General features: G+C 47.7%; 1 protein-coding gene across 2 annotated transcripts in view; it reads right to left on the bottom strand.

Moving 5' to 3' along the window:
* Nucleotides 1-1,250: 1,250 nt before the first annotated feature.
* The window catches only part of ccm2 (CCM2 scaffold protein), a 39,315-nt gene continuing 29,146 nt past the window's right edge, over nucleotides 1,251-11,419 (bottom strand). For both annotated transcript variants that reach the window (XM_041865201.2, XM_041865202.2), the window contains exons 6-10: nucleotides 4,426-4,561; nucleotides 3,914-3,971; nucleotides 3,003-3,141; nucleotides 2,206-2,344; nucleotides 1,251-1,683 (exon numbers count right to left, since the gene is read on the bottom strand). In XM_041865201.2, coding sequence (XP_041721135.2) covers nucleotides 1,385-1,683; nucleotides 2,206-2,344; nucleotides 3,003-3,141; nucleotides 3,914-3,971; nucleotides 4,426-4,561 — 771 coding nt within the window. In that variant the 3' untranslated portion in view covers nucleotides 1,251-1,384. The remainder of the gene's footprint in view (nucleotides 1,684-2,205; nucleotides 2,345-3,002; nucleotides 3,142-3,913; nucleotides 3,972-4,425; nucleotides 4,562-11,419) is intronic.

Genomic DNA, 11,419 nt, shown 5'->3' with positions numbered 1-11,419 from the left:
AGGGGGACGAGTTAGGACCAGGGGGACGAGTTAGGGACCAGGGGGACGAGTTAGGGACTAGGGGGGACGAGTTAGGGACTAGGGGGACGAGATGGGGACTAGGACAGGGGGACGAGTTAGGACAAGGGGGACGAGTTAGGACCAGGGGGACAGTTAGGGACTAGGGGGGACGAGTTAGGGACTAGGGGGACGAGTTAGGGACTAGGGGGACGAGTTAGGGACTAGGGGACGAGTTAGGGACCAGGGGGCACGAGTTAGGGACTAGGGGGCCCGAGTTAGGGACTAGGGGGACGAGTTAGGGACAAGGGGGACTGAGTTAGGACTAGGGGGACGAGTTAGGGACTAGGGAGGACCGAGTTAGGGACTAGGGGGACGAGTTAGGGACTAGGGGGACGAGTTAGGGACTAGGGGGACGAGTTAGGACCAGGGGGCACGAGTTAGGACTAGGGGGACGAGTTAGGGACTAGGGGGACGAGTTAGGGACCAGGGGACGCAGTTAGGGACTAGGGGGACGCAGTTAGGGACCAGGGGACGAGTTAGGGACCAGGGGGACTAGTTAGGACCAGGGGGACGAGTTAGGACTAGGGGGACGAGTTAGGGACTAGGGGGACGAGTTAGGGGACCAGGGGGACGAGTTAGGACCAGGGGGACGAGTTAGGACCAGGGGCCGAGTTAGGACTAGGGGGACGAGTTAGGACCAGGGGGACAGTAGGACTAGGGGGACGAGTTAGGACCAGGGGGCACGAGTTAGGGACTAGGGGGACGAGTTAGGACTAGGGGGGACGAGTTAGGGACAAGGGGGGACGAGTTAGGGACAAGGGGGGACGAGTTAGGGACTAGGGGGGACGAGTTAGGGACTAGGGGGGACGAGTTAGGGACTAGGGGGGACGAGTTAGGGACAAGGGGGGACGAGTTAGGGACTAGGGGGGACGAGTTAGGGACTAGGGGGGACGAGTTAGGGACTAGGGGGTACGAGTTAGGGACTAGGGGGGACGAGTTAGGGACTAGGGGGGACGAGTTAGGACCAGGGGGACGAGTTAGGACCAGGGGCACGAGTTAGGACCAGGGGGCCCAGTTAGGGACTAGGGGGACAGTTAGGACCAGGGGCACGAGAGGACTAGGGGGACGAGTTAGGGACTAGGGGGGACGAGTTAGGGACGAGGGGGACGAGTTAGGGACAAGGGGGACGAGTTAGGGACCAGGGGGACTGAGTTAGGACAAGGGGGACGAGTTAGGGACCAGGGGGACCAGTTAGGACCAGTTAGGACTAGGGGGACGAGTTAGGGACTAGGGGGGACGAGTTAGGGACTAGGGTGTGACCCCGTCTTGGTCCATACTGCAGCACAGTCTTCGAGGGTAGGGGTTAGAGACTAGGGGGTAGAGGCTAGGGTGTGACCCCTTCTTGGTCCATACTAACGCCCAGAGCCTCTATATCATTACTGATATCAGAGATCATGCGGTCCCACTCGTCTCCTTCGGAGGGCGCCAACCCTTCGTCAGACCCGCCTCCGTCCCCTCCCGCCGCCCCGTTCCCATTGGTGGTTGAGTCGGAGGCGGAGCTGGCGGTGCGGCGGTAGCGTCCGAAGCTGTCGGTGATGATGCCACGGCCGTCCTTAACGCCGATGGTCTCCAGGAAGTTCTCAAAGTGTTGGCTGTCCTTCTCTGGGATGAACGGCCTCAGACCTGGATGGACATGGGATCGGACGGGGAAAAAGGACAATGCACAGACAGTCAATCACAGAGCCAGGGCTCTACGCTGACCTATTTTTAAAGTTGAAAAATGTAGGCACACACAACGAAATTTAGGAGCACAATGAAAAATATGAAGTTATAAAGCTAGAATCCTTAATTTTTCTAGGCTCACTGGTGCGCCCAAATAAATATTCCAAGTCACACACCAAATATTTAGGCGCATGTGCGAGTAAAATGGTCGCACTGTAGAACCCTGAGAGCATATGCTTGTGTGAACTGAAATAGCGGAGACTCATTTGACAGTCAAGCTGAAACAGCAGGGTCCTGATCAATAAGGCACAACGTAGCAAAAATAGGGATTGGGAAACACAAAATAAGCATTCTCATTGGTCAAGCTCAGGTAAAAACCTCCCGTTCGTTTTCACTCCATTTCCTGCTGCTCGGCTTGACCTCTGAACACAGCCCCATGTTTGACCTTTCACCCTGTGACCCCAGACAGGAAGTAGTTCTCACCCAGTAGGAGGAACTTCCTGCTGTCCCCGTAGAGCTGACGGAGGTTGATACAGAACTCATGGACGGACGCTCCGTTACGGTATTCGTGAAGAAGAGTAGCAAACTGCTGGATCTCCTGAGACGACAACTTGGTACGCAGCTAATAGAGGAGGGGAGAGAGAGAGAGAGAGAGAGAGAGAGAGAGAGAGAGCGAGAGAGCGAGAGCGAGAGCGAGAGCGAGAGAGAGACAGAGAGAGAGAGACAGAGAGAGAGAGACAGAGAGAGAGAGACAGAGAGAGAGACAGAGAGAGAGAGACAGAGACAGAGAGACAGAGACAGAGACAGAGACAGAGACAGAGAGAGAGACAGAGAGAGAGACAGAGAGAGAGACAGAGAGAGAGACAGAGAGAGAGAGAGACAGAGAGAGAGAGAGACAGAGAGAGAGACAGAGACAGAGAGAGAGACAGAGAGAGAGACAGAGAGAGAGACAGAGAGAGAGACAGAGAGAGAGACAGAGAGAGAAATGAGTGAAAACATGGAGGTGAAATGTCACAACCTGTAGGATATAGCAGTAAAGCTCTGATAGAAGAGAATGTAGTTGAACATTGTGATTGTAAATGTTTTTAATGCATCGTGTTCTTGCGTTATGTGTACACACTGGCTACTTCCTGCTGACCTCTGACAGGTCCCCCTCCAAAAAGAGGTTTCTAACCTCAAGGGTCTTCTCCTGGCTCTATAAAATATGTTGCATGCTCTTTTAGGCCAAAGCCCCAACCTCATAGATAAATGCATGCACACCACCCACCCACCCACCCTACCGTGGTCATGTAGTCTTGTAGCAGCTCTGTGGCGGTGGTGCTCAGCTCTCCTTCGCTGGCCGTCTTGGTCTGAGGGGAGGCTGGGGTGGAGGAAGGGGACGGAGAGTCACCCCCTGTCTCCAGAGAACCCTGGAAAGAACTATAGGACAAACAGAACCACATCAATAGAACCCTACAGAACCTCAGAAAGCTGTCATGGTCAAAACATATGGATGCTAAAATGGGAAGAGGTCAGTCCATGATGGGGCATTGCTCTGCCTTCTTGTTGTCCCAGTCGACCAGACAGGTCCTACAGGCCCTAGTTTTGTCCCACCTGGACAACTGCCCAGCTGTGTGGTCATGTGCAGCAAAGAGGAACATAGGTAAATAGCAGTTGGTCCTGAACAAAGCAGCACGTATCGCACCTACAGTGCATTCGGTAAGTATTCAGACCCCTTGACTTTTCCCACATTTTGTTATGTTACAGCCTTATTCTAAAATTGATTAAATCGTTTTTTCCCCCCCATCATCAATCTACACACAATACCCCATAATGACAAAGCAAAACAAGGTTTTTAGAAATGTTTGCAAATGTATTAAAAATAAAAAACAGGTGTGCCAAGCTTGTAGCGTCATACCCAAGAAGACTAGAGGCTGTAATCGCTGCCAAACGTGCTTCAACAAAGTACTGAGTAAAGGGTCTGAATACTTATGTAAATGTGATGTTATTTTTTTTGTGAGAAACAATTCTGAAAACATGTTTCTGTTTTGTCATTATGGGGTAGTGTGTGTAGATTGATGAGGGGAAAAAACAATTGAATCAATTTTAGAATAAGGCTGTAACGTAACAAAATGTGGAAAAAGTCAAGGGGTCTGAGTACTTTCCAAATGCACTGTAAATGCATAACAAAGACATAATTCCAGCTACTTACAAGGTGCTGGCCTCTGCTTCGAAGGCTTCCTTAAGGTCCACCTTACTTGAAGAGTCGTCTTCACAATTAGAAAACATAAATGGATTCATATTAATAATAAATAAATTAAAAAAATTTTGTTCAACATATTCAACTGCTTTTGTTTCTTGTATTTATTGCTGCTCTTAGTATGAAAAAGGGAAAACATTTTGAGCTGGGCAGAGCCTCATCACTGTAGAGAGCACAGGAGGTTGGTGCCACCTTAATTGGGGAGGACGGGCTCGTGGTAACGGCTGGAGCGGAATCAGTGGAATGGTATCAAATACATCAAACACATGGTTTCCATGGTTTCCAGGTCTTTGATGCCATTCCATTTGCTCCGTTCCAGCCATTATTATGAGCCGTTCCCCCCTCAGCAGCCTCCACTGGCAGAGAGAGGTGTCAGCGTCTGTGTGGGATTGATAATTGATTGATTGGTTAACTGATTGATTGATAATTGATTGATTGATTGGTTAACTGATTGACGTCCTCACCACTGTAGAGAGAGAGGTGCCTGGTGGGGGTGGTGGCTCCGTCAAAGATGGCCCTGTCCAGGAAGTCTATAGTGGACTCAGTGTAAACGATCTGGAACACCTGGGAGAGCAGGAGACACAACTCCTCTGCTGCCGCCTGCAGACCACAGGAAACAGAGGAAGAAGTTAAAATAACATATTCCATTTGTTTTGCGTTAGTCATGAACATTCGCTGATGTTAGCTAACAGTCTGACAAGGTAGTGAGTGTTGTCTACAGCCAGTAGGAGTGTTAGTTACCTTGTTGTCTACAGCCAGTAGGAGTGTTCGTTACCTTGTTGTCTACAGCCAGTAGGAGTGTTAGTTACCTTGTTGTCTACAGCCAGTAGGGAGTGTTAGTTACCTTGTTGTCTGCAGCCAGTAGGGAGTGTTAGTTACCTTGTTGTCTACAGCCAGTAGGGGAGTGTTAGTTACCTTGTTGTCTACAGCCAGTAGGGAGTGTTAGTTACCTTGTTGTCTACAGCCAGTAGGGAGTGTTAGTTACCTTGTTGTCTACAGCCAGTAGGGGTGTTAGTTACCTTGTTGTCTACAGCCAGTAGGGAGTGTTAGTTACCTTGTTGTCTACAGCCAGTAGGGAGTGTTAGTTACCTTGTTGTCTACAGCCAGTAGGAGTGTTAGTTACCTTGTTGTCTACAGCCAGTAGGGAGTGTTAGTTACCTTGTTGTCTACAGCCAGTAGGGAGTGTTAGTTACCTTGTTGTCTACAGCCAGTAGGGAGTGTTAGTTACCTTGTCTACAGCCAGTAGGGAGTGTTAGTTACCTTGTTGTCTACAGCCAGTAGGGAGTGTTAGTTACCTTGTTGTCTACAGTCAGTAGGGAGTGTTAGTTACCTTGTTGTCTACAGCCAGTAGGGAGTGTTAGTTACCTTGTTGTCTACAGCCAGTAGGAGTGTTAGTTACCTTGTTGTCTACAGCCAGTAGGGAGTGTTAGTTACCTTGTTGTCTACAGCCAGTAGGAGTGTTAGTTACCTTGTTGTCTACAGCCAGTAGGGAGTGTTAGTTACCTTGTTGTCTACAGCCAGTAGGGAGTGTTAGTTACCTTGTTGTCTACAGCCAGTAGGGAGTGTTAGTTACCTTGTTGTCTACAGTCAGTAGGGAGTGTTAGTTACCTTGTTGTCTACAGCCAGTAGGGAGTGTTAGTTACCTTGTTGTCTACAGCCAGTAGGGAGTGTTAGTTACCTTGTTGTCTACAGCCAGTAGGAGTGTTAGTTACCTTGTTGTCTACAGCCAGTAGGGAGTGTTAGTTACCTTGTTGTCTACAGCCAGTAGGGAGTGTTAGTTACCTTGTTGTCTACAGCCAGTAGGGAGTGTTAGTTACCTTGTTGTCTACAGCCAGTAGGGAGTGTTAGTTACCTTGTTGTCTACAGCCAGTAGGGAGTGTTAGTTACCTTGTTGTCTACAGCCAGTAGGAGTGTTAGTTACCTTGTTGTCTACAGCCAGTAGGGAGTGTTAGTTACCTTGTTGTCTACAGCCAGTAGGGAGTGTTAGTTACCTTGTTGTCTACAGCCAGTAGGGAGTGTTAGTTACCTTGTTGTCTACAGCCAGTAGGAGTGTTAGTTACCTTGTTGTCTACAGCCAGTAGGAGTGTTAGTTACCTTGTTGTCTACAGCCAGTAGGGAGTGTTAGTTACCTTGTTGTCTACAGTCAGTAGGAGTGTTAGTTACCTTGTTGTCTACAGCCAGTAGGGAGTGTTAGTTACCTTGTTGTCTACAGCCAGTAGGGAGTGTTAGTTACCTTGTTGTCTACAGCCAGTAGGGAGTGTTAGTTACCTTGTTGTCTACAGCCAGTAGGGAGTGTTAGTTACCTTGTTGTCTACAGCCAGTAGGAGTGTTAGTTACCTTGTTGTCTACAGCCAGTAGGAGTGTTAGTTACCTTGTTGTCTACAGCCAGTAGGGAGTGTTAGTTACCTTGTTGTCTACAGTCAGTAGGGAGTGTTAGTTACCTTGTTGTCTACAGCCAGTAGGGAGTGTTAGTTACCTTGTTGTCTACAGCCAGTAGGGAGTGTTAGTTACCTTGTTGTCTACAGCCAGTAGGGAGTGTTAGTTACCTTGTTGTCTACAGCCAGTAGGGAGTGTTAGTTACCTTGTTGTCTACAGCCAGTAGGGAGTGTTAGTTACCTTGTTGTCTACAGCCAGTAGGGAGTGTTAGTTACCTTGTTGTCTACAGCCAGTAGGGAGTGTTAGTTACCTTGTTGTCTACAGCCAGTAGGGAGTGTTAGTTACCTTGTTGTCTACAGCCAGTAGGGAGTGTTAGTTACCTTGTTGTCTACAGCCAGTAGGGAGTGTTAGTTACCTTGTTGTCTACAGCCAGTAGGGAGTGTTAGTTACCTTGTTGTCTACAGCCAGTAGGAGTGTTAGTTACCTTGTTGTCTACAGCCAGTAGGGAGTGTTAGTTACCTTGTTGTCTACAGCCAGTAGGGAGTGTTAGTTACCTTGTTGTCTACAGCCAGTAGGGAGTGTTAGTTACCTTGTTGTCTACAGCCAGTAGGGAGTGTTAGTTACCTTGTTGTCTACAGCCAGTAGGGAGTGTTAGTTACCTTGTTGTCTACAGCCAGTAGGGAGTGTTAGTTACCTTGTTGTCTACAGCCAGTAGGGAGTGTTAGTTACCTTGTTGTCTACAGCCAGTAGGGAGTGTTAGTTACCTTGTTGTCTACAGCCAGTAGGGAGTGTTAGTTACCTTGTTGTCTACAGCCAGTAGGAGTGTTAGTTACCTTGTTGTCTACAGCCAGTAGGGAGTGTTAGTTACCTTGTTGTCTACAGCCAGTAGGGAGTGTTAGTTACCTTGTTGTCTACAGCCAGTAGGGAGTGTTAGTTACCTTGTTGTCTACAGCCAGTAGGGAGTGTTAGTTACCTTGTTGTCTACAGCCCGTAGGGAGTGTTAGTTACCTTGTTGTCTACAGCCAGTAGGAGTGTTAGTTACCTTGTTGTCTACAGCCAGTAGGGAGTGTTAGTTACCTTGTTGTCTACAGCCAGTAGGGAGTGTTAGTTACCTTGTTGTCTACAGCCAGTAGGGAGTGTTAGTTACCTTGTTGTCTACAGCCAGTAGGGAGTGTTAGTTACCTTGTTGTCTACAGCCAGTAGGGAGTGTTAGTTACCTTGTTGTCTACAGCCAGTAGGGAGTGTTAGTTACCTTGTTGTCTACAGCCAGTAGGGAGTGTTAGTTACCTTGTTGTCTACAGCCAGTAGGGAGTGTTAGTTACCTTGTTGTCTACAGCCAGTAGGGAGTGTTAGTTACCTTGTTGTCTACAGCCAGTAGGAGTGTTAGTTACCTTGTTGTCTACAGCCAGTAGGGAGTGTTAGTTACCTTGTTGTCTACAGCCAGTAGGGAGTGTTAGTTACCTTGTTGTCTACAGCCAGTAGGGAGTGTTAGTTACCTTGTTGTCTACAGCCAGTAGGGAGTGTTAGTTACCTTGTTGTCTACAGCCAGTAGGGAGTGTTAGTTACCTTGTTGTCTACAGCCAGTAGGGAGTGTTAGTTACCTTGTTGTCTACAGCCAGTAGGGGAGTGTTAGTTACCTTGTTGTCTACAGCCAGTAGGGAGTGTTAGTTACCTTGTTGTCTACAGCCAGTAGGGAGTGTTAGTTACCTTGTTGTCTACAGCCAGTAGGGAGTGTTAGTTACCTTGTTGTCTACAGCCAGTAGGAGTGTTAGTTACCTTGTTGTCTACAGCCAGTAGGGAGTGTTAGTTACCTTGTTGTCTACAGCCAGTAGGAGTGTTAGTTACCTTGTTGTCTACAGCCAGTAGGGAGTGTTAGTTACCTTGTTGTCTACAGCCAGTAGGGAGTGTTAGTTACCTTGTTGTCTACAGCCAGTAGGGAGTGTTAGTTACCTTGTTGTCTACAGCCAGTAGGGAGTGTTAGTTACCTTGTTGTCTACAGCCAGTAGGGAGTGTTAGTTACCTTGTTGTCTACAGCCAGTAGGGAGTGTTAGTTACCTTGTTGTCTACAGCCAGTAGGGAGTGTTAGTTACCTTGTTGTCTACAGCCAGTAGGGAGTGTTAGTTACCTTGTTGTCTACAGCCAGTAGGGAGTGTTAGTTACCTTGTTGTCTACAGCCAGTAGGGGAGTGTTAGTTACCTTGTTGTCTACAGTCAGTAGGAGTGTTAGTTACCTTGTTGTCTACAGCCAGTAGGAGTGTTAGTTACCTTGTTGTCTACAGCCAGTAGGGAGTGTTAGTTACCTTGTTGTCTACAGCCAGTAGGAGTGTTAGTTACCTTGTTGTCTACAGCCAGTAGGGAGTGTTAGTTACCTTGTTGTCTACAGCCAGTAGGGAGTGTTAGTTACCTTGTTGTCTACAGCCAGTAGGGAGTGTTAGTTACCTTGTTGTCTACAGCCAGTAGGGAGTGTTAGTTACCTTGTTGTCTACAGCCAGTAGGAGTGTTAGTTACCTTGTTGTCTACAGCCAGTAGGGAGTGTTAGTTACCTTGTTGTCTACAGCCAGTAGGAGTGTTAGTTACCTTGTTGTCTACAGCCAGTAGGGAGTGTTAGTTACCTTGTTGTCTACAGCCAGTAGGGGAGTGTTAGTTACCTTGTTGTCTACAGCCAGTAGGGAGTGTTAGTTACCTTGTTGTCTACAGCCAGTAGGGAGTGTTAGTTACCTTGTTGTCTACAGCCAGTAGGGAGTGTTAGTTACCTTGTTGTCTACAGCCAGTAGGGAGTGTTAGTTACCTTGTTGTCTACAGCCAGTAGGAGTGTTAGTTACCTTGTTGTCTACAGCCAGTAGGGAGTGTTAGTTACCTTGTTGTCTACAGCCAGTAGGGAGTGTTAGTTACCTTGTTGTCTACAGCCAGTAGGGAGTGTTAGTTACCTTGTTGTCTACAGCCAGTAGGGAGTGTTAGTTACCTTGTTGTCTACAGCCAGTAGGGAGTGTTAGTTACCTTGTTGTCTACAGCCAGTAGGGAGTGTTAGTTACCTTGTTGTCTACAGCCAGTAGGGAGTGTTAGTTACCTTGTTGTCTACAGCCAGTAGGGGAGTGTTAGTTACCTTGTTGTCTACAGCCAGTAGGGAGTGTTAGTTACCTTGTTGTCTACAGCCAGTAGGGAGTGTTAGTTACCTTGTTGTCTACAGCCAGTAGGGAGTGTTAGTTACCTTGTTGTCTACAGCCAGTAGGGAGTGTTAGTTACCTTGTTGTCTACAGCCAGTAGGGAGTGTTAGTTACCTTGTTGTCTACAGCCAGTAGGGATGTTAGTTACCTTGTTGTCTACAGCCAGTAGGAGTGTTAGTTACCTTGTTGTCTACAGCCAGTAGGGAGTGTTAGTTACCTTGTTGTCTACAGCCAGTAGGGAGTGTTAGTTACCTTGTTGTCTACAGCCAGTAGGGAGTGTTAGTTACCTTGTTGTCTACAGCCAGTAGGAGTGTTAGTTACCTTGTTGTCTACAGCCAGTAGGGAGTGTTAGTTACCTTGTTGTCTACAGCCAGTAGGGAGTGTTAGTTACCTTGTTGTCTACAGCCAGTAGGGAGTGTTAGTTACCTTGTTGTCTACAGCCAGTAGGGAGTGTTAGTTACCTTGTTGTCTACAGCCAGTAGGAGTGTTAGTTACCTTGTTGTCTACAGCCAGTAGGGAGTGTTAGTTACCTTGTTGTCTACAGCCAGTAGGGAGTGTTAGTTACCTTGTTGTCTACAGCCAGTAGGGAGTGTTAGTTACCTTGTTGTCTACAGCCAGTAGGGAGTGTTAGTTACCTTGTTGTCTACAGCCAGTAGGGAGTGTTAGTTACCTTGTTGTCTACAGCCAGTAGGAGTGTTAGTTACCTTGTTGTCTACAGCCAGTAGGGAGTGTTAGTTACCTTGTTGTCTACAGCCAGTAGGGAGTGTTAGTTACCTTGTTGTCTACAGCCAGTAGGGAGTGTTAGTTACCTTGTTGTCTACAGCCAGTAGGGAGTGTTAGTTACCTTGTTGTCTACAGCCAGTAGGAGTGTTAGTTACCTTGTTGTCTACAGCCAGTAGGGAGTGTTAGTTACCTTGTTGTCTACAGAGTAGTTTAGTTACCTTGTTGTCTACAGCCAGTAGGGAGTGTTAGTTACCTTGTTGTCTACAGCCAGTAGGGAGTGTTAGTTACCTTGTTGTCTACAGCCAGTAGGGAGTGTTAGTTACTTTGTTGTCTACAGCCAGTAGGGAGTGTTAGTTACCTTGTTGTCTACAGCCAGTAGGGAGTGTTAGTTACCTTGTTGTCTACAGCCAGTAGGAGTGTTAGTTACCTTGTTGTCTACAGCCAGTAGGGAGTGTTAGTTACCTTGTTGTCTACAGCCAGTAGGGAGTGTTAGTTACCTTGTTGTCTACAGCCAGTAGGGAGTGTTAGTTACCTTGTTGTCTACAGCCAGTAGGGAGTGTTAGTTACCTTGTTGTCTACAGCCAGTAGGGAGTGTTAGTTACCTTGTTGTCTACAGCCAGTAGGGAGTGTTAGTTACCTTGTTGTCTACAGCCAGTAGGGAGTGTTAGTTACCTTGTTGTCTACAGCCAGTAGGGAGTGTTAGTTACCTTGTTGTCTACAGCCAGTAGGGAGTGTTAGTTACCTTGTTGTCTACAGCCAGTAGGGAGTGTTAGTTACCTTGTTGTCTGCAGCCAGTAGGGGAGTGTTAGTTACCTTGTTGTCTACAGCCAGTAGGGAGTGTTAGTTACCTTGTTGTCTACAGCCAGTAGGGAGTGTTAGTTACCTTGTTGTCTACAGCCAGTAGGGAGTGTTAGTTACCTTGTTGTCTACAGCCAGTAGGGAGTGTTAGTTACCTTGTTGTCTACAGCCAGTAGGGAGTGTTAGTTACCTTGTTGTCTACAGTCAGTAGGGGAGTGTTAGTTACCTTGTTGTCTACAGCCAGTAGGGAGTGTTAGTTACCTTGTTGTCTACAGCCAGTAGGGAGTGTTAGTTACCTTGTTGTCTACAGCCAGTAGGGAGTGTTAGTTACCTTGTTGTCTACAGCCAGTAGGAGTGTTAGTTACCTTGTTGTCTACAGCCAGTAGGAGTGTTAGTTA

The sequence above is a fragment of the Coregonus clupeaformis genome, unplaced genomic scaffold (assembly GCF_020615455.1).
Source record: "Coregonus clupeaformis isolate EN_2021a unplaced genomic scaffold, ASM2061545v1 scaf0160, whole genome shotgun sequence".
Lineage (NCBI taxonomy): Eukaryota > Metazoa > Chordata > Actinopteri > Salmoniformes > Salmonidae > Coregonus > Coregonus clupeaformis.
This window is presented reverse-complemented; position numbering and strand designations above follow the sequence as displayed.